General features: G+C 40.9%; 3 protein-coding genes across 3 annotated transcripts; 1 reads left to right on the forward strand and 2 right to left on the reverse strand.

Annotated features, from left to right (window-relative positions):
- Positions 1-90: 90 nt before the first annotated feature.
- Positions 91-5,634, reverse strand: tmco6 (transmembrane and coiled-coil domains 6). The gene is made up of 13 exons (XM_056381986.1): positions 5,302-5,634; positions 4,041-4,147; positions 3,839-3,951; positions 3,562-3,745; positions 3,276-3,380; positions 2,955-3,049; positions 2,753-2,869; positions 2,486-2,600; positions 2,138-2,318; positions 1,430-1,524; positions 1,107-1,274; positions 812-946; positions 91-721 (listed from the first exon to the last, which is right to left on the reverse strand). The coding sequence occupies exons 1-13, from the start codon at positions 5,390-5,392 to the stop codon at positions 698-700; spliced, it is 1,530 nt and encodes a 509-aa protein (XP_056237961.1). The 5' UTR covers positions 5,393-5,634; the 3' UTR covers positions 91-697.
- Positions 5,635-6,036: 402 nt separating this feature from the next.
- tcof1 (treacle ribosome biogenesis factor 1) lies at positions 6,037-11,073 on the reverse strand. The gene is made up of 8 exons (XM_056383721.1): positions 10,829-11,073; positions 9,665-9,717; positions 9,480-9,556; positions 9,072-9,130; positions 8,804-8,978; positions 7,068-8,282; positions 6,868-6,977; positions 6,037-6,709 (listed from the first exon to the last, which is right to left on the reverse strand). The coding sequence occupies exons 1-8, from the start codon at positions 10,934-10,936 to the stop codon at positions 6,677-6,679; spliced, it is 1,830 nt and encodes a 609-aa protein (XP_056239696.1). The 5' UTR covers positions 10,937-11,073; the 3' UTR covers positions 6,037-6,676.
- Positions 11,074-19,195: 8,122 nt separating this feature from the next.
- On the forward strand, positions 19,196-22,620 carry arsia (arylsulfatase family, member Ia). Its single transcript, XM_056383169.1, has 2 exons — positions 19,196-19,685; positions 20,674-22,620. The coding sequence occupies exons 1-2, from the start codon at positions 19,372-19,374 to the stop codon at positions 22,070-22,072; spliced, it is 1,713 nt and encodes a 570-aa protein (XP_056239144.1). The 5' UTR covers positions 19,196-19,371; the 3' UTR covers positions 22,073-22,620.
- Positions 22,621-22,701: the final 81 nt, after the last annotated feature.

Consider the following 22,701-nt stretch of genomic DNA (forward strand, 5'->3'; position numbering starts at 1 on the left):
TTTGGCTCATTGATGTATAAATGTACATGTATATTGTCAATAAACTGAATTAATAAAATATTGTCAACCAGAGATAAAAAAACAACCATCTCTTGTTTGTTGTGAAGCTAAGGTTTATTCCTTTATTTTATGAATGTATAGTCATTAATGGCATTAAAACGCATGATACTAAAATCCATCATCATCACAAAAGGTGTTTTTCATCATCCTCACTCTATATTACAGTCAGTTTATATCAATCACTTCTCTACAATTGTACATACAGCGGGTGTTTTCCTGTCATATGCAAAATAAAAAAATAATCAGACTTCAGTCTCTCTTGTCATGGTGGCACAAAATTTAACAAAACAAACTCAGACCTAATCTGAATATAAATACAATTTCATGTAAAGGTTTGTGAATGAGTGTAAGGCTAGAGGTATTAAAAAACACATACTTCATCTTTACAGTTATTAAAATACCATTAGTAACTCACTGATAACCAATGGTTAACACATATCATATTACATCATATTTTAAGTTATTAAAAAAAACAACTTTAAATATCAAAACAGCCTCTGTCTGTCAGTATTTTTCAGATTGCAAACTGTACATAAGTCAAAACAGAATCAAGTTGTCCTGTACCCTCAAGTGTGTCCTCTGCATTCAGTGACACACTGTACCTCAACAGGTGTAAACTTGATGCCTCTCTGTTGGCTCAGGAACATGGGATGTTTTCCACCTGCAACACAACAGATCAAATGAGTCATTTTTGAATTTCTGAATTAATTGAACAAACAGAACAATCTGTAAAAAAAAAAAAAGTCTTTACTGGGCAGTCGGATGAGTATGAAAGTAGGTGGTGCTCCAAGAGGTATGCTGCCCTTCGCCTCATCTCTCCTTCACTGTTGTACTGAATGGCTTCTAACAGTGAAACTCCACCATGCCTTACAAACTCATCTGCGACCTAAAAAGGAAAGAGCAGCCAGAGATATCACTTGTAAGAGTTGTGACAAATACAGTTGCTACGTAAAAAGAAAAAAAAAAGTTGTTTGGTTATCTCTACTAAGCACCATCGTCGCATCAGTTGTTTCACTAATTTTTGCACTAATTTTATCAATGCCTACCTGTGGCCTGCTAACTACCAGCATGAAGAGGACCTCCAGACTCAGGGTAACCATTTCTTGGTCTGCCATTTTAAGTGTTGCACAGAGTGCAGACAGCAATCCAAGCTGGGCCAGCTGGACACAGGACTCCTTTTTCTTGTGGGCAATATTTGCTAGAACCCTGAGGATCTGACAAGAAGGCACAGACCGGTGAGACAGAAAGTGTAACATTGTAGGTGTTTGTGAATGATACAGGGTTCAAATTCAATCATTATCTGCCACTATGACTGTGAAGTATACTACAAAAGCAATAATATCAAAGTTTGGCTTTAGCTTGCACTGACCATTGTATTGATGCCTTGAGAGAATGACAGAAGCTGGATCAGACCAGGGACCAGGTTGAGAGTCAGCAGAGCAGAGCAGAAAGCACTGGAGTGAGCTGGAACAGAGAGTGATGGGAAAAACATTGGAACAAATTACATTACATACAATCAGTCTTGATAAATACATAAATCCTCAGGTTGGTAGAGAAGGAAACATTCCTTTGCAAGACAGAACTACACAGATATGCAATCATGTAGTCATCTGCTGCTACTTTTTGTATCATGTTTATTTAGTATTTAATTGTACATATTATATTTTATTTCATTTTATTATATTGTATTATTAATCTTCTTTAAGTATTTGGTTCTTGTCATTTGGAAATCTGTTTTTCTTTCTTTGTACTTTCCACTTTGCTTCTGTTATGTGGGAAATTTCCCCATTGTGGGACTAATAAAGAATGATCTTATCTTATCTGTGTATATAAAGACAAAGATCTGATGATCTGTTAGTAAAGGTACTGATAACAGAAATTTTGAGTCTAGAAACACTGACTGTTCTGAACTATACTGCTGGATGTTTGTGTTTTGAAAATAATTACATTGTAATGACCACTGGAATGGACAGTATAATTGAACAGTTATTTAGTTTTGTTGCGTAAGTCAAAAACTGTCCACGGTCAAGTGTATGATAAAGGTCTGCTGGTACGAGCTGTAACAGACCAGTCTAACCTGTGAGGTTGTTGAGGACCCAGGCACTCTCCCTTGCCAAGGCTGGCTGGGTGTGTAGGTAGGTCTGAAGAAGTGCACACAGAGCAACCACAAGTTGGACATCACCCACTTGAGTGTTCAGTCTGTCCACCGGGCAGAAGGACAGGAGGTTTCCCACGCATCGCAGCAAAGGACAGACAAGCTGAGGAAGAGAGAGATGAGAAATAAATGTGGACTTATAGTAAGCTTTTGGAAATGAATAATAAACACATAATTTGTTTCAAGTATGTAAACAAATCTGATCAAACAAACAGCAAAAAAGTAAAGAAATGTAATGAAATGCTGTATTTGATCCATTCATTTACTTACCAGCTCAAGTCCGTCTTCTTTGTTTCCTTCAGCGACAGCACCACCTAGTGACACTAACAGAGAACTGCACTGCAACAGGGCCCCATGAGCCAACAGCTCTCTGTTACCCTCGATGCTTCAAGTAACATAAGAGCAGAGGAGAGACAGATCATCATTATTATGATCTGTGCACTTACACTGTTAGTGAAGTAATGACATAAAATAACAGTGTAGTCTGTAAATATAACAGACAGTTAACATTGGCTGAGAACATCCCACAGCTCTCACTTGCAAGCCAGGTAGTGCAGGCACCAAGCACACTCAATAGCAGGTGCCAGGCCAAACTTCGGGTCAGGAGTCAGGACTGATAGCAAGTGCGAAGGTAAGCTGGAGGACAGGACCATCCTGCAGAGGGAGAGGGAGATCATTTTACAACTGAGGACAATGAATGCAAGAAGCACTGGCATTGGTGTGCAATTAAAGTGCTTACGGGATTAATTTCTCTGCAGCAGCATCTTTGGCCTGAAGCAGCTGAGAGAGGGTGAACCCCACCGCTTCCACCACTGCTAGATTATGTCTCTGGTTCTGGACACACACAGAATTATTAACATTATTACATTTAACCTGTGTGTGTGGCACCAGGTCAAGGCTATGTGGTTCATCAGATTTTTTTTTTCAAAACTTCTACAGATTATTTGAAAAACATTTACTGACATATTATCAAAGGGACAGCGAAGATATTGGTGTGACTCCTCTATTAAAGCTGAGGTGTTGTTACGATGTTTAAGGCCAATGAATCTTGTTAGGTTACCTCTATACAGTTGGCCAGAGCTGGTATGATTCCCTGGGCCAGGAGTTTCTCTTTTACAACATCACTGTCTGGGCATAAATTACCCAACGTGTAGAGGCACAGCTCCTGTGTGCGCACACACACACACACACACACACACACACACACACACACACACACACACACACACACACACATACACACATACACACACACACACACACACACACACACACACAAAGTCAGATCTTGTAGAATTAGGTGATCATATTACACACTGCCTGGTATAGTAGGCGTAGGTACTAACAGTGAACTTGGTGCTCTGGCCAGACAGGTAGGTGAGCAGGTAAGGGGTGGCAGGCAGACAGGCTGGGGCCACATTGGTGCGAGGAGAGTGAGACAGCTCGTGAAGACACCGAACAGCATGTAGACGGCACTGGGCGTTAGAGCCAGTGAGGAGACCGACCAGCAGATGCATACTATTCTCCTGCCTAGGTTCACAGACAGACATGACACATGACTGACAGAGACACAAATAGTGATAGCGTCATTCAAACTCATTTGATGTGGCGACACCACCATACTTGATGAAGGTGAGCTGTGCTGATGGGTGACGGAGAGCTTTACTCAGGTCTTTCAGGTGAACCTCCCTCTCAGGTCCGCTGTGTTGAAGTTTGTGGAACAAACTAATCACGTCCTGGGGAAATGTCAAATAGGTTCAAATCTCAAGATCCTTCATTTATTGAACCTGCTAACAAATTATCTGTCACAACATCCGTCACTCACCCGCTCTCCCGAGGTAGTGTCCATGCTGGCCTCTGGCTGCTCCTCATCTTCATTCAGCAGAAGTCTCTTGCTCACCAGCTGTCTGTCTCTGCGGGCCTGTCTCAGTGCTACAGCATTCAACAATGACAATTATCACATTCATCACATAGTTCCTGCTCCAGTCATAATAGAGTAAGCTATCATACCTTAGTTGTTCAGTGTAAAGATGCCCTACAAGCCATGAGTCTGAGCTCTGTGGACTACTTTCAAGTTATTTTTTGCTTTTATAGCTATAGTCCATATCACCATCCCTATGTTATGACAAATATTGACATTGATAATGCTGAACTGAATGAAGTCACATTGGCCAGTTCTAGATTAATGTGCTTGTTAAAAGATTTATTGAAATCTTTATCTTGTTAGTTAAACGGGAATCTCTTTGAGGGGAAAGGTCCTTTTCATGGGTGCCCTTTTTATGAGGTTAACAGGTGCAGCTATAGATGAAGATCATGGATGCATTACTGATCAGGCCTACAGGGTGCAGGCCCAGGAGCCTCAGTGGTCATCAGTGGTTTCTTGCAACCCATAACAAAGAGAAGCAAAGCAACCACAAGGCAAAGTAAAACTACGTTAAGAAGCAAAACAACATACAACAGATGCAAAACGACTACTAAAAGACAGGACTGAAAAAAATAAACACAGAATGACTATAAAGAGACATAACAACTGGAGAAATGCAAAACAACAAAAAGAAACACAAAGCAAAAATAAGTACACATAAACAACAACTACAAGAAGCAAAATGACCATAAAGATACAAAATAAATACACAGAGACAAAATAACCACATGGACCACAAGGACAAATTACAAAGAAACACTAAACAACTACTTAGAACCCAAAATGACGACATAAAGACACATGGCAACCACTACAGAGAGTCACAGGACAACAAAACGACTAAGGCACATAATGACAACAGAGACTGAAGAGGCACAAAATGATCACAAAAACTCACAAAGCGACTTGACAACGTTTGTTCTGTGTCTCTGTCAGTCTGAGGGTCTCGCTTCAGCACAGAGGAGGTGGGGACCTTTTACATGTCTGTGACTAGGGGCCCGTCCACTCATAATCCGTCCAACGTTAACCTTAAATTAGTGTCATTTACGTTTTTGCTGAGATTGCGTTGCGCTGCATTTACTGACGTTAAACCGTTCAGTTAATTAAACAATAACTGTCCAAACTAAACACACTTCACAATTTAACATTAGACCAGTTTCACCTTTTTCGTGTTCTCGCCTCTTTAACCTGAGCTCCTCCAGGCTGTCGCCTTGTCGACCAGCTTTGTGGCGAACTCTGTTTAGCCTCCACATTTGACTGCTCTTCTGAGGTATCAGTATCTTAAGTTAAACTCGTTATGGTGACTTATTTCATAGTGGAAGATGTCACTGTAGCTATGGTGCAGGAATGAGTCCTAAAACCCGGAAATTGGTCCTTAAACCGGAAGTTCTCTCATCCCGACCCGAGACCTGTCCCTATGGGTTTTTTTAAAAGTTGGTTTTCACGATTTATTCTACAATATAAAATACAGGTCAGTAAATACCCCCGTCTTCTTCTTCTTTGAGGTTCAATGGCAATTGGCATCCAATACATAAATACCCCAGTCACAATTTTCTGTAGATCGAAAATCGATCTACGGTTCATTTTGACCACCTCGTTGTGTTTATACTCACGCTTTTACAAACTCTTACTGTCTCAGAGGAAACGCGTTTGAAGAAGAGGTAAGTACGCTAAATCAAACTACAAGTTGAAAGTTTAGTAGTGATGACGTTAAAATCATGCGACCGTGGTGTAGGTCCGTTATAGCAGACAGTAGAGAACATGGATGTGATACATCCATAGTAGAGACAGCATAGACATAGAGGATCTTTGTTTATAGCCATTAATATTTACTTCTGTCGATTGTATGAATGTGTCTGTCTTATTCTGTTCATGATAACGGACTTCAGACAGGGGATAAAAAAAATTATAGCGTTTAATTTGTATTAAAAGCACAATGTACAATGTATATATGAAAGTCTTATCAAAAAACTTTTTTTTTTGGAAACACTGAACTTTCACCCAATACCAAAATAATCTATTATTTTAATAAACCTGAAACTTGTTTTTTTCCACAAAATCTGTCTTCTGTGCCAATTACAAGACAGGTGGTACAGTAGTAAACATACTGACAACATTAATTTCATTATTCTACCTGAATCACTATAAAATCTGAGATACGGTTAATGATTCAAAGACCCAGGATAGTTTCGATTATAATGTGACAAATTCCTCAGACTGAAGGAGCTCAAAAATGGCATGTCCATTCAATCAGTGAAACAGCTGGTTACAATCTCTTTTACATGATCATGCAATTAAAATGGTAATTACCATACAAAACATTGAGTAAAAAAGACAGCTGTGGCACAGTATGCCACATTCTGTGTGGTAAACACAAAACAAATTCAAAAGATAAAAATGTACCAAAATAAAAAGTCAAAAAGTCATCTTTACAGTTTGAAGCGATCCTTTTAACCATTAAACTATGATTTGAAATAATGTGGAGGGATGTGTTGACTTCATCCTTGGGTTCAGCACTGATGTAGAATCAAACATCTTCATGACTCTGTGCTCTTGGAGGATTTCTTCTTCTGTGAAGAATTACAGAAAAAAAAGCAATTAAAGTGATCAGTATAATTAATGTTGAGTAGTGAAACTGATTACACCTTTTTTCTGCCTTGACAGTTCATTTCCAGCAGTAACATAAATCTATAACGTATCAAACTGGTGAAGTGTACAGTATTGATACCTTTTTGTGGCTGTCACTGGAGGGTGTTTGGAGTATTTGTGATGCTGTGGCATCCTGGACTGAAACTGCAGGTGTTTCAGGGATCTCATCTGATTTCATCTTGTTTTTCTCTGAGATAATGACAAATGAAAATGTGAAAACAAACATACAAAAACAGAACACTTGCATTTAGTTATGATTGGTGTGAGTTATCTACTTACTTTTCTTCTTCTCTGATGGAGGAGTTGGTATCTCAGGGCTGGGTGGAGGTAGTGGCTCTGTGTCAACTGAATTGTTTTTCAATGATGAGTCCTTTTTCTTTTTCTTCTTCACTTCACTCTTCTCCTCTGGCTTTTCCTCTCTGTCACTGCTCTCTGTTTTCTTTGTCATAGTCACATTTTCTTCAACAATCTGGTCTGACATCTTATTTTGATCAGCTTTGTCCTTTTTTTTCTTTTTCGTTTCTTCAACTATCTGCTCTGAGCTTTCTTCGTCAGGATTTTCTTTTTTCTTCTTCTTTGCTTTCTTTTCTTTAAATATTTGTTCTGAGTTTTCTTCATAATTAGCAGTCTCTCCTTTCTTCTTCTTTGTTTTCTTTTCTTCTTCTATTTGCTCTGTATTTTCTTTTTCTTCTTCAGGTACCTGCTCTGGATTTTCCTCACTTTCAGCTGTCTTTTTCTTCTTTTCTTTCTTTTCTTCAGCTGTCTGCTCTGAATTTTCCTCACAATCAGTTTTCTCCTTTTTCTTCTTCTTCTTCTTGGGTTTCTTTTCTTGTACTATTGGCTCTGTAATTTCCTCATTATCAGCATCCCCATTTTTGTTTTTCTCTAATAATTCTCCTCCAGCCTCATTGTTCTTGCTATCTCCCTTTCTTCCCTTTGTCTTTCTCCTCTCCTCCACAGGTTTATCAACACACTCTTGCTCTGCGACGTCATTCTTTTTCTTCTCCTCTTTACTCTCTTTTTCTTTTCCATCTTCGCTAATTACATTTGCATTCCCTTCCACGTTGTCTTCAGTTATCCCCTTTTTCTTCTTCTTCTTCTTAGGCTCAGATGTTGTCTCATCATTCTCTTCCTTACTGGGAGTCACTGCTTTCCTTTTCTCTTTCATTGGTGTCTGTTTTGAAGGAGAGAGAGTGGTTGTAGTTAGTCTGTTCTCTACAGCATTGGAGTTTTTTTCTTGGCTCGGGGTGGCAGAAGAGGTCACAGGTGCAGTCTTTTTTAGACTGCTCTTCTTGCGTGTACTGTTCTTTGTTGGCGTGTCTTTTATTGCTTTCTCCTCCACCTGCTCATTCTTTTCAACAGTCCCATTATTCTGAATGAGAGTGTCAGTTTTTGCGGGAGGCTTAGCCCGGGGTTTTCTGACTCTTGTTTTCTTGGGTTTTGGTGCAGAAGAGTCCAGAGCGTTGATGGTCTCCATCTTGTCTATGTCAGCCTCTGTGGACAGGGTAAACAAAGTGAAGACATTGAACAAACATGGCTATGTGGCACAAATGTTTCAAAGAAAACGTCAATGGCAACCACAACGCTACTGTACACAACTCTGTTTTTATGAAATCACTGTTTTCCATGGTGAGGTTGTTCATGGGTGGTGATGTCTTTCCCCCTTTAAGTGAGAGGACCCAGCTCTCCCTGTCTTTTCATCTCCTGCATTTTCCACACTTCTTAACTTTCTCCACTGTCCATTCTGTCTCTTTCCAATGTGAAAATCTCCCAAAAACACACCACTCACTTTTCTCTAACCTGGATTCCTATATCTACCTACTGTATGTATTTTGGCACACACACACACACACACACACACACACACACACACACACACACACACACACAAACACAAACACAAACACACACAAACACACACACACACACACACACACACACACACACACACACACACACACACACACACACACACACACACACACACACCCACACACACCCACACACCCACCCACCTGTGAACTGCAGGACCAGTTTCTTCCATTTCTCTACATCCAGACTGCTGTCAGAGTCTGAATCATCTCCACCAGCGGCTACAACTTTGTCTTTTGTTTGGGTCTTTGATTTCTTTGCCTTGGTGACATTTTCTGCAGATTTTCCCTCACTTTTTTTCCTTTTTGCAGGCACGGCCTGCAAAAAAAGTGAACAATAAACAGCCTCCTTAGTAACGTTTCAGAATTGAGATGAATACATTAAATAAAATGAAAATAAAATAAAACTTACCTTCTTTTTTTGTGTCTCTGCTTTTTTTCCTGGTTTATCCGTCTTTTTCGTTTGCAAGGCTAGAAATAAAAAAAGTGTAGGGTTAAAAATTAATCAAACAGAATCTTTCTTGTCCAGTGACTGCTGTGGGCTTAATCCTGTTGAAAGACTTTCAAAAGCATCAACAGAGGTGTAGCTGCAGTAGCCCTGCACAGAATCCTTAACTTTCAAATAACTAATGAATGGAAATTTTAAGAACCCTGCATAATGCCCAATTTCAATCCCTTGATTTTGGAGGTGGAGAAAAACATCTTATGAAAGTCAAACCATAACAAGTGAATTGGTTTTGCCCACATCTCAGCCCCGACTTTATCTTAACTTTCAATGCTGCATATTTACAGTCAGCTTTGGGAAAAGAAGCAGTCATACCTTTAGTCGTAGTCCTTCCTTGTTCTTTAGACTTGGCTTGCTTGGCCGAGTTAGACCGCTTTTTCTTTTTTGAGTCACTGTCAGGAATTAAAACAATACTCAGTATACATCTCATTACAGCGAGGTCAGCTTACAAGATCAAGGTGGGTGACTTCTGAAAAGAAGTAGTAAGAAATCATACTCACTTTAACCATGAACTGTAGATCTCCAGTAACGACGCAGATATTTTTGTCTCCCCCTGCAGAGAGAAAAAAAAAAAAAAAAAAAATCAATATAAACTGATAAGATAACATTTTTCTCAGGGAGACATTCAGGAAAACCACAGATGAAACTAATTACAGCAATGTGCCCTCCTTTCCAGCAAATGTTGATTAATAATGAATTAATTACACCTATATTTGACAAGTCAAATATCCATTGTGAAAACACTTTAATTCACTCCCCAACTTTCTTCTGGTCTTGCGCTCCCCCTGCAATGGCTCTGCCACCCACTCAGGGGAGCCTGCCCCCCTTTGGGAGCCATTGGACTAAACTATAGATTAAATAAAGGCTAATGGCCACTCTGTGTGATGCAAAACATATTTTAATCTTCAAAAATGTTCCCCATTCTGCTTTATTTGCATTTTGATTTGAAATACCTGTATGCACTTGACTTGACTAACAATGAGCCTGAATGTCCATTTTGTTTCACTTTATTTGTTCACTCTTCAAACTGCTGAAAAAGGTATTAAATGTAAAGTGCTGCTCTTCATTGGACTAGAACAAGCCAATGTTTACACATATAGTAATGACTGTATTTTGGCATTGTGTTAATAAATGTAATAACGTTCTAACAGCACATGATTAACATAAGAAAAGTAACTACTGGTAAAATCTAATTACTAAACTATTTACCTTTTAGAAGTGTCACTTTTAATGAATAAATACATAATACTGTTCTATGTCTTGTTCTGTCTGTTTGGTTTGTTTAGTTCTCTCCTGTCTCTGTGCTCATGTTTTCCTTGTGATTTGCAGGACTACAGATGAAAATTAGCTTTTAGCTAACTATGGTACAATACACCATATGTTTAATATTGTACACAGAAATCAAATCAAATAAATACTGCATGACAATAAGTGGGAGGCTTGAAGTTGAACTTGTGACAACTCTTTCATAAGGGAACAGTAGGTGAACAGAGTGCCCATGCAGATACAGAAGATCACGGTTGTAGCATTTGTCACAACTGTACATTAGTGTGTAGCGTTGAAACACTTTCATAAACTGCAGCAGTTACATTCCCTATAATCGTCCCAAACTTGACTACCTCTCTGTCACAGACAGTGTGAGTGTGTGTGTACACAGTGTTGACCTGTGGGCTGTGCTTTTCCAGCTCCTCTGCAGCTGACTGGAAACCATGCTCCTTCAAATGGCGGTAGATCAAATGGATCAGCTCGTGCTTTGATACGTTCACAGACATGTCCGACACACGAGGAAGCTGACAAATAAACACGCGGGAGTAACCACTAAGAGTATTTTCATATTAAAACTGACCACATACTTCACTGAGTAACCGCTAGTCAACTAAAACACGCATGTTAGCATGTTGAACTCAGGAAGTTGTTCCGTTCACCGGTGCAATGCACCATGGGAGATGTAGTACTTCCGTGAAACATCCAGACTTCAGCCCATGCTGCCAAAATAAGATACCACAATAAATTACATATGTTGTAAGACCTTCCATAGTCCTTTTAAGTATCTGTTAGTGATACCATCTGGGCATAGCTACTCAGCCTGTACAGATGTTTCAACTGACCTTTCATCTTATTTGCTTTTTTAAGCAGAACAATGTCCCATTGACCCATTATTATATTGAGCCAGTCATACCAACCAACAAAGACCCTCTCTCTTTCCATCACTTTACTTTCTACCTGCCTGTAACTTTCCTACGATTTTTCTCAGTTTTAGTGCAGTTTCAGCTTAGTTTCACATCCTCTCCCAGGAAGGAAATCTAACAGACGAGTCACTCCCTTAAGCCAGTCAAGGCTTGTATGATTTGGATCAGTCTCAGAGGTAATTTACCCAGGGGCAATCCGATTTTACTGGAAGAGATCAACGGGAAAGGACTGGGCTATTATTCCTGCAAAACTGGTGATCTGATCTGTCTTTCTGACTATATGAATGTAGACTTCCTGAAGCATTGGCCTCAAGGCTTTTAGAGTTTCTGGTGGTTCTACGTTACTGAGAATTAATGGCATCCCTCTGGCTTTAGTAAAAGAGTCTCATATAATTTAGATTTAATGTTTTGTTTATTTTTTTACATTTATAATTCTTTCACTCACATGATGTATGGTTGAAACACGTAGTCTTAAAAGTTTTAAAATAGCCGACACATTTTCAAACTGTCAGGTCCCAGAATAAACTTAACTTGTGTCCTGGTTGTTGAAGATCCCCTAAAAACATATAGTATCACAACAACTTTGTTAAGTGAGGGTTTATTTCTTGATGGAAACTTGTTGATGATTCATCCAAGTACTGCAGTTTCCTTCCACTGTGCAAACACATGCAAGTTAAGTTGACTGTAGATGTGGAAATGACTATGTTTGTCTGTCTATGTGATAAACTGATGACATTGTCCAAGAGGTACTGTATGACTGGATTAGATAATAAAGATAGAATGATGAAATATAAAAATTAAGTCATCATATTGTCTGTGGTTCACTTGCTCTCCTTTATAAAGACGCTTGTAACAAAATTGAAAATGAAAAGGTGGCACATGGTTTCCTTTGTAGCAAGCAAAGTGAACCCAGATATGTGCAGATGTGATGTGTGCAGACACTAAAAGGTGAGAAATTAAAGGAAAAGCCAACATAGACCACTGACTCATACTTAAGTAAATAACACCAGTATTATCCTGTTAGTATTAGAATAAACCTCCCCTTCTTGTTCCTTCTGGCTGCCATTTTAACAGTTTCTCTTGTGGCTCTAGGTTTCTTGAACTCAGCTCTCTTCTTAAATCTCTTCATGCTGGAAAAACATCCTCCAACTACAGAGCCAGACAATCCACAAAACTATCCAATCAAGTGAACAAATCAGAAACTTTTCAAAAGCTGCCAGGAAGGTCGGTCTCCTGTCGATCAGGTGTATTTGGATAAAAGCATGCCTTTTTTTTGTCTGGCTGGTTTGGGAGGAAGGTAAATGTGTCTGGGCACAACAGGCTGCCAGGGAGTAGATCTGAGAGAGCTGGTGGTGAGACCTTGGGTCAAACTAGAGGAGAGTATTGAGTAAGCAGAGGGTCAGCAGGAGCAAAACGGCTGAAAGAGCCTCATTCATCGGGCAAAACCAGGAAAGCAGTGAGTATTCCAAACTCAACGTCAGTGCTCAGTGGCTCTCACCAGGGTTGATTTCACCATCTTGCACAACCCCTCTCCCCCCAAAACACACATGCACACGCCATCGGTTTGGCCTAAGGAGCTGGTTATGAGGCTGACTCAGCTCCCCATTCTCAGAATGTTGATGGGAAAGACCACCAAGGTTTTATTGGAGAAAAACTATTTGTAAACTGGGAAATGTCATATTTCCTCAGCCCACTTTCCCTCTAAACATCACAATATGTGGAATTAAATCTGGCATGTGATAAATTGCATTTTATAGAGTGAGGTTAAGTTACTGGAGAAAAAAAAAAGGCTGTGACAGAGAGGACTGAATAACTGCATATCCCTGAGCACAAGAAACATTTCCCTTGGCTTTGATGACATGTTGCAGTAAAGCTGACTGTGATATTTGTACAGGTTACCCTTGTAAATGGCAGACTGTTTTACAGGAAATAAATCTACTTTACATTCCACACATTTAGCTGCTCACATCTGTGCTCACCCTGCAGGTAATTGCCTAAAACTACAGCCGGTGAGATTTGTTATTGCTGGGGACCTTTAATGTATCACAACCTGTCAGTGCTGCCACGTTGGTACAGTTGTAAAACTGATTTAGGCAGTGGCGCTTCTAGCTTGTATGCTGCCCTGGGCAAACACCCCCTTCTTTTAATTTTTATAATAACATTCCTGTGATATTATTCCTGAAAACAAATCGTTCATTTTGTTGAAATTTCTGAAAATATCTCTGTTAAAGTCTGTCTGTTAAAATATTCTGATAATATTCCTGTTAATCTGCTACAATATTACTGAAAATTTTCTTGTAACAAATCGTCATAACTTTTAAAAGCTAAATAAATGATGAGTACCAATTAAAGCTATGCAATCATAAATACCAAAATGAAGTAAGTCTCTGTCCCTCTTATATACACACAAATAACATAGAAAATCAAAATACTGAACTGCACAAATCAATCATCCCACAAATATATTAACAAGAGAACCTACTTCTTCTTATTATTACACTATTACACACTTCAAACAAGACACACACATTCTAAATTGCACAACTGTCATTTGAAGCCTCACCTTTAACACCTCTCTCTATATATATGTGTAGGCCTATATCTATATATAGGCCTATACGTATGGTGGTGTGCAGACTAGTTTATCAGTCTAAATGATTTCTCAGTATTATGAATGAATCGCGGTTTATTTGGCAGCCTTTCCTGCTGTGTAGTGCTGTGCAATTGCATTAGTTCTGTACAGAGACAAAAGTCCCCCAGCCCCCTCCCCATCTACCACCACCTCTAAGACTGAGAGAGGACAAACTAGAAATGGCGCCCGCTGTGATGCGGTGACATGACATCATTGATGTGATGTGCAAAATGTAATTTTTTTTTCTCTTTTTTTTTTGTGCTAGCACCCCTGACAAGATGCCGCCCATGCCTGTATCTAAATCTGTAATCGGGTGAAGACAGGTGACGATAATAATAATGATAATTAAAAGACATTTTTTTGTGCTCCATATCAGAAACTCAGATGATGACAAATAAAAACAAAAGCAGCCAAAATGCTCTTCCAGCTAGCTTAGCTTAGCATAGCTGGACCCCAGGGCTCACCTGGATGTACCTGTTCTATTCCATCCTTGTTGGTCCTCTGTGGAAATTGTGGAAATTGTGGAAATTCGGAAATTTGCACGGGGAAATCGAACATGGTGATACATGGTGACAACATGGTGACATGACGTCTTTGACATGATGTGCAAATGTAACTTTTCTTCTTTTTTTTTTGCGAGCACCTGTACCGCACCGACAAGATGCCACCCTGGGTGGCTGCCCATGTCTAATGCCATGTATCTAAATCCGCCATTGGATTTAGCTAAAACACTTTAGTATGTATCTCATTATTTGAAAAAATTTGCCTATGTAATTGATTGGTTCATTAAATAAAAAAGTAACATTACAGAAATGTCAACTACACCCACACACAGGGTGCCATAGTGATTGCTCTTTGAGTCCCTTTCAGATGTCCGTTCAGGTGGCTCTGCTGGAGGGAAGTAATGAAGTGTTGTGCCTGGCCTTCCTGCCCAGGTGCTGCTGCAGCTCCACAAGCGCCAACTCAAACACACCTACAGTCAGAGGCTGAGGTCAGTACTCGAGCCCACACTGTCGCCTTACCTGTGAGGTAACACCTGGTAAGACATAATGTGTGGACATCAGAATGGCTACAGAGAGAAAGGGAGAGGATATATTAGCTGAATACAACTGTCTGCTCTTTTTGAAACAGATCTCTTCATGTGACTCATTTTCATGTGTTTTTTAACCTCGCTACACAGATGAGATGCATTATTGAGCTTTCTTAAACATGTACAAACCGTTGTTTCTTGCGCTAGAGATCTACTGCTGGTGGAGGTTGTGGCTGTTGCCGCTGAGGCTTACCCACACCCGCCCGTGTTCACTGAGAGAAACTGAAGCACAGGTATTAGCTGGTACTTGATTATGCTGTTATTAGCACAATTCATTTTTTTGTTTCATTTTCTCAAGCTGTCTGTTTAAAAAGGTTTAGAAAGATGAAGAAAAGATGTGTCATATACTGCTCCTTCCCCTTGCATTGCCTCCAAAGCCAGAGTGTATTATATGCATTTTTAAGTATAATAGGTTCTATGGATATCAGTAAAATTATCAACTTTAAAACGCATAAAATGAAAGCATTAGCAAAGTTGTATGTTACGCAGTTTGCCAGCCAGCCTAAAAACTAATTTTTGGTATATCCTTGAAACCTGCTTAATCTAAATAACTGAACTTGGAGAGAAAGACGAGTGTCCTTTGCCCTAAAATGACCCCTGATTTGATTAACTGATGTTGAAAAGATGATAACAGATTTTTTTTTTTTTTAAAAGAGATGTCGAACAAACTCTGAAACAAAGGTACTTCTGTACATAGTAGAGGGGCGACAAGCTGGATACAGTTCTATTGAAGTAAGGGCTTTGGCTCAGGGTTGAAACACAGGAAGAAAGAAAAACCTCCATCCAGTCTTTCTCAGATTAGAAAATTGGGGTAGGAGGGGGAGTAATGTGCAGCTTTACTGGCAGGGCTGCGTTGACTAGAAAGGGGGTAGTGTTCATGGCGAAGGGGAGCAGCCGTATTCAGTAACAGCACCTCTTCCTTTAGCCAAAGCCAACATCTGGTGCCGACCGACACAGAACAGCAGCAGCAGCAGACGCAGCAGCAGCTTCCCTTTCAACTCATTATTGCATTTCATGCTTCCTTACAACCCGGCTGGAAAGTGATGTAAAAATTAGGAGATGTCATTGAGTGTGTACGTGTGTTTTTCTGTGTTTTTTAGTTTATCAGAAGAGAGGAGGTGAAAGGTCAATACAAAGGGTTTAAAAGCTACTACTACCTCTTGTACTAACTTCATGAATGAGCTAAGTAATGAACTCCTTCCGAATGAAACCGCACTTTGATTGTGTTTATATATATTGGCTTTTAATTAAGTAGTAGAAAAAAGGAGGCGTTGTTAAATTTACGATGTTCCACGACACTCTGTTGTGTTCACAAGCTCTGGAAGAAATTGGACATATTAGGTGGGTAATGAACAACCAACAAAGACACCACAGATGTTCATAGCACAAATACATGCAACTCTGAGCCTTTACCAAGTAGCTTGAGTTCAAGGCGACCGTCGCATTTTTAAATTTCCATTTAGAGAGATAATTTTTCCTCTCAAAACCTCACTCTGAAAACATCCCAATGATTTCCCCATTAGGAGGAAAGTGGTCTGAAAACATTCATCATTTTAAACAGTTACACTTCAGAGGAGAGGGATCAAGCGGGTGAAAAAATGAAAAGAGCGGTGGAGTAAGAGTTTGAGAATGTGATGTGTGAGTAGTTATTAAAGCTGTGTGACTAACTTTAACCTGACCTGACCACTCACTGTGTTTGAATCAAGCTGTTTCTGCAGGTAGACAGCTGCGGTTCACAAGAATGCAAAAAAATTAACATACCTTTTATTTTTAGGTTATTTTGACATGGAGCAGCAGCAGCATCGTGAACCAAGTTATGGCAAACAAATAACTGAAAATAACCTCCAGAAACCAAGTATGGTGTTTGTTGAACATCTTGGGGGTGGGAACTCCACTCGTGGTGTATTGTAAGGTTGCTGGTTCCATAAATACCGTCATCAAACCATTTCTTGGTTAATGGTTGAATTCTTTATTTTGGCAAAATGACAGCTCAAAAAAGGATAAAAGGATTAGTAAACGTGTGGTGTAACATATCTGTGGTATGAACCTATTAACATCTTTCAGACTTTGGAGTATGATGAGTATGTGGGCACATGCTTGTGTTAATATATGCGCATGTTTGAGTCGATAGGTGTGTGTTGTGGTGTTGGTTGTGAGTAGGACTGTTGTTGACCCGGCAGTTACACCTCTGACCAACAGAAAACAGATGAGTCACATCTCATCAGTGTGGCTGCCCAAAGACATGAAGACTCTTCATTTCCTGGCAATACACACACACGCACACACACACACGTACACACGCACACGCACACACACACACACACACACACACACACACACACACACACACACACACACACACACACACACACACACGGTCACTTGCGGACAACCCTGACAGTCCCGTCTCCTGTCTGTGACATATTGTAAACTTACTATGATCACAATTATCCCGTCTCTCAGCGTGATTGCACAACAGCTCTCTGATTTTTGGTGGGGCTTTTGCGAACAGCTTCAGCTGTCCAAGCCGCTCCCTCTAGGAAAACTACATAAATAAACAGGATGGTGTAAAACTTCAGGTGCACCTCAATCTTTTTTTTCTTCTCTCTCTTTCCTGGCTTGACCTGCCTTAGACTCAGAAGCTCCAAAGATGCCTCCGCCGCCGCCGCTGCTGCTTCTGCTGCTGCTGCTACTGGGCAAACATCCCCAGCCCGCAGCTTCATGCCCCTTTACAGGAGGCTCATACTTCCTTTGGCTGTGCGGTGACCTCCACGCCCACAAGTCCCAGTATCAACATTTCGCAAGGTGTGATGTTTTACCTTCCAGTGTGTTGACCAACTCCTGATGTCGACGGATCTTATTTCTGTGTGCGGGCCATGTTTCACCTCAATGACCTTGAGCTATTCAAAAGATTTTAATTTTAAAGAGAAAATATTGTGACATAGTGAATATATATATAGAAGATGGAAATATTAGGGCCTCTTACACAACTGAAACAGTATCTTATGCATGGTATAATATCAGCCTGATAACGGCCCAATCTAACAGGCACATTGGGAATCAGAGTATGAGCTGAGCATGACAGTGTGATGTCTTATCCCATGTAGAGATTGTGATATTAGCACGCTTTGCTAGGTGGGGGGGTGGGGGGGTGTCCAAATCTGTTCCACTATCTGACAAGCAGTTCTGATGGAGTACACTTGCCTTAAATGTTGTGATATCTTCCTTTGTAATTAATACAATTGAAATCACTCTTTGTTTTGGTCATTCACTGTTTTCTACCTTGTGCAGCTCTCCACAGACCTTCACTGACTCCCCAGTCAAAGCGAATCAGCAGCGTGATGAAGGTCTACAGACAAGATGCCGTGGAGCAACAAGTAGCTGTGGCTGAGGCTGTGCAGTCCCGCTGCTTTCTGTTGACCCGCTGGATGATTTGTAAAGTGGTTCTTTGACGCCTGGTTGGAGATGTTATCAGAGTCTGGTAAGTCTGCTCTGTCTCTCTCCTCGGGTCTGCAATACTCATAAAACAGCAGGAATAATAAGAGAGTGTTTGAGAGCGCAGTGGAGTGCAGCGTGGAACAGTGTCTGTGATTGTGTCTGTAGGGCCCCACAACCGCCCCGAGACTCAAATCTCCCCCACAGACCGTGTTTTTCTGAGTGAGGGTCTCTCTGTAGAGCCTCTGTCGTCCACAGCTAAACCAGGTCAGATGGGAATGATTTCTTCCTGCTTTGTAGTCATTTGTAAAGTTGACAGTACGGTTCACTGAAATCAAATGACCATGAAATAGTGGAAATGAAGAGGAGGGTGAATGATGTGACTCTTTTGGCTGATTTAGCATTTTGAAAGCTGCCTCTACGCTGAAGGGAGCGAAATGTGACAGAACTACATTCATCACATGTAGGATATTGCAGAATATTATCCAATTTTAGCACAAATATCAGTGCCTACTAATGTGAGATGTAAACTCACCATAAACACCTGGCTGTAGTAGAAACATTTCTGTGTGTGTTTTTGGGTGGTGGTGCTGGGGGGGGGGCTGATGTTATTTCAGTGAGGCAGCTAGGCAAATGGGCGGGGTTAATGGGACCACTAGGGAAAGTGAAATGCTTTCAAAGAGGCTGAAACAGTCTGGAGAGAGTAAGGATGGAGGTGTAGTGCGCGTTGAGGTCCAGGATTTGCTTTACTGCCATAGAAGCAGTGAGGATATTTTTCATCCCGAGCCCCACTCCTCAATGGTTTAGTGACAACATACTAAATACAAGCTAGTTTGACAAATATAAAGTGAGACAGAAACCATGGCAACGACAGCTCTGACCGGTTTCTCCATGATGAGCCTGCTCAGCCTCGGGTACCTGACCTGGGATACGATGAGTCCTAACCAGGTGGAAAACGAGCCCGACCACATTTTTGGAGACAGGTCTTCCACCCCTCAGCCTCCTCACATCATTTTCATCATGACAGACGATCAGGGATTCAACGACATCGGCTATCACAGCTCTGACATCAGGACACCGGCGCTGGATAAACTGGCCGCGGACGGAGTGAAGCTGGAGAACTATTACATCCAGCCCATCTGCACCCCGTCCCGAAGTCAACTCATCACCGGCAGGTAAAGTGTTATACCTCAGACTGGACACTGGATTTTCTCTTGTTGTGAGTCTGGACCATCATTTCCTAAATAAAAACACTGATGAAATGAAATGATTAGGCTCCATGTATTTTAATAGGCCTACATGTATATGTTTTTGTTAGCTGTAAGATTTGAGTGAATGGAAAGGGGTGTGCAGAACCAAAACCACTGGTAACAATTTATGTAGATAGTTTTGGGATATTGTGCTTCATGCCTCAAAGAGTAAAAGAAAATATCGATGAATGTATTATACAAACAAAAGTAGGCTTGTCTTTTGGACTGTGTCCCAGCGTTACTGAAAAATAAATAAACTTCAGTTTAAGTTCAGTTTAGTGCAATCTTATTCATTTTTCTGATAAAATGAAAGGAGCATGATCATTTATTTTGCCTTGAAACCCATATACCTGCAAAGGTGTAAAAGAACCTCATATTCATATAGACTACATTTTTCGGGAATGGTTTCACTCCAGAAACATGATTATTATTACTATATTAATAGTTGATAATAACTATATTATTATAAAACATTTCCACTGAGATAAGAATTACATTCAGTTTTCTGTAAAAGCAGAATGACTTTAATTTTGAATGGAAATCAGTGTTTCAAACCTATAGCATCAGCCTGAATATAGGATTTGAGAATTATATGAAAGTTTTGACTAAATATTTCTCACAGAAACATCTGGGCCCAGATGGCATAAGGAGGTTAGGCCAAGACAGATGCTGTAAAAGAAAACTTGTAGCTCAGGGCTCAGAGAAAAAACAAAACATATAAAGCCATTTTCCACAGCGCTGTATGTGGCCTCATCTTCATCAAACACTGTTGACCACACATCCACCTGAGGGAGGAAACCTTTATTCAGTCCTTTTCTTTCCTCCTCTTGCCTCTTACCCAGTTTATTATCTGTTGGATTGGATTGTTGATAACACATTAGTCTGACAGTTTTCTTAACCATTAATTCTACAGGTACCAAATTCACACTGGCCTGCAGCACTCCATCATCCGGCCCCGCCAGCCCAACTGCCTGCCCTTTGACCAGGTCACCCTCCCCCAGAGGCTGCAGGAGCTCGGCTACTCCACCCACATGGTCGGCAAGTGGCACCTGGGCTTCTACAAGAAGGAGTGTTTGCCCACTCGCCGTGGCTTCGACACCTACTTCGGCTCCTTAACGGGCAGTGTGAACTACTACACTTACGACTCCTGTGACGGCCCTGGGCTGTGTGGCTTTGACCTCCATGAAGGGGAAGCGGTCGCCTGGGGCCAGAGGGGCAAATACTCCACCCATTTGTACACGCAGAGAGTCCGCAAGATCCTGGCAACCCACGATCCTCAGTCCCAGCCGCTGTTCATCTTCCTCTCCTTCCAAGCTGTTCACACACCCCTGCAGTCTCCGCGGGAGTACATCTACCCTTACCGTGGGCTGGAAAATGTGGCACGCAGGAAGTATGCTGCTATGGTGTCAGCTGTAGACGAGGCAGTTCGAAATATAACATATGCTCTCCGCAAGTACGGTTACTACCAGAACAGCGTCATCATCTTCTCTACTGACAACGGTGGCCAGCCTTTGTCTGGTGGCAGTAACTGGCCGCTCAGAGGACGTAAAGGCACCTACTGGGAAGGTGGCGTCCGGGGTCTGGGGTTTGTCCACAGTCCTCTGCTGAGGAGGAAGCGGAGGGTGAGCAAAGCCTTGGTGCACATTACTGACTGGTATCCCACACTGGTGGGACTAGCAGGTGGCAATGAGTCCCTGACAGAGGGGGTGGATGGGTATAATGTTTGGGAAGCCATCAGTGAAGGTAAAGAGTCACCCAGATTGGAAATCCTCCACAACATCGACCCTCTCTATAACCATGCACGCAGTGGCTCCCTGCAGAAAGGATATGGGATTTGGAACACAGCCATTCAGGCCTCCATCCGAGCCGGAGACTGGAAACTCCTGACAGGAGACCCTGGTTATGGAGACTGGACCCCGCCACAGATCCTTCCAGGTTTTCCCAATGGCTGGTGGAACCTAGAGCGCCACACTCAGCCCCGGAAATCAGTGTGGCTTTTCAACATCTCCGGAGACCCTTACGAACGTTTTGACCTCTCTGAGCAGAGACCAGATGTTGTCAAAGAGCTTTTAGCCAGACTGGTGTACTACAACCGCACTGCGGTGCCGGTAAGGTATCCATCAGAGGACCCACGGGCTGACCCAGTCCTGAATGGAGGTGCCTGGGTCCCCTGGGTGGGAGATGAGGAGGAGGATAGCTGGGACAGTGTTTACCAGAAAAAGAACAAGGATTGGAAGAAAAAGCTCAAACAGTCCAAAAGCAGGTCGTTTTTCAGGAGACTCAACACTAGGATCATGTCCAACAGGATATAGAAAGGACATGACTGAAAAAGATTCAGAAGAGACACTTCTGAAAGACAACGTTTATATCGAGGATGTTTTTAAGTTGGGTTTTTGTTTTCACTGACAAAGTGAATATGCAAGATCCAGCTGCAGTTATTGAGTTGTAGATGGAGGTATATGTTCAGTCCACTGAAAGTATTCATTATTCAACTGGTTTGTATCCATTTGAATAAAAAAAAAAAATTTGCCCCTAAATTGAAAACTACAAACAGAAAAACGTGAGCTGACTCCATTTTACCAGATGATACAAGTATGTAAGCAAATGTGTCTTATTAGCATAAAAGAGACAGTCCTCCCAAGAGAGAGAGATGTATAAGATAAAATTGTTTTATAAAATCAGAATTGCTGTATTTGACAAAGTGACATGCGGAAATCATCTGCAACCATTTGTAACTATGATTAATATAAACTACAACTACCTCTATGTCAATGTGACATTCATTGCAAGCTTTATTTCTTTAACTCAAACTCTTTCTCAGCTTCACCCTTTTATCATGTACACATTTTAAAATAGAGGAATAATAGGAAAATTATTAGTTTTCTTACTGGTTACGAAAAGCAGCAAGAAAACTAGTGTACTTCCTGGGTTTATTTACCAC

Source organism: Seriola aureovittata, chromosome 8, assembly GCF_021018895.1.
Source record: "Seriola aureovittata isolate HTS-2021-v1 ecotype China chromosome 8, ASM2101889v1, whole genome shotgun sequence".
Classification (NCBI taxonomy): Eukaryota; Metazoa; Chordata; class Actinopteri; order Carangiformes; family Carangidae; genus Seriola; species Seriola aureovittata.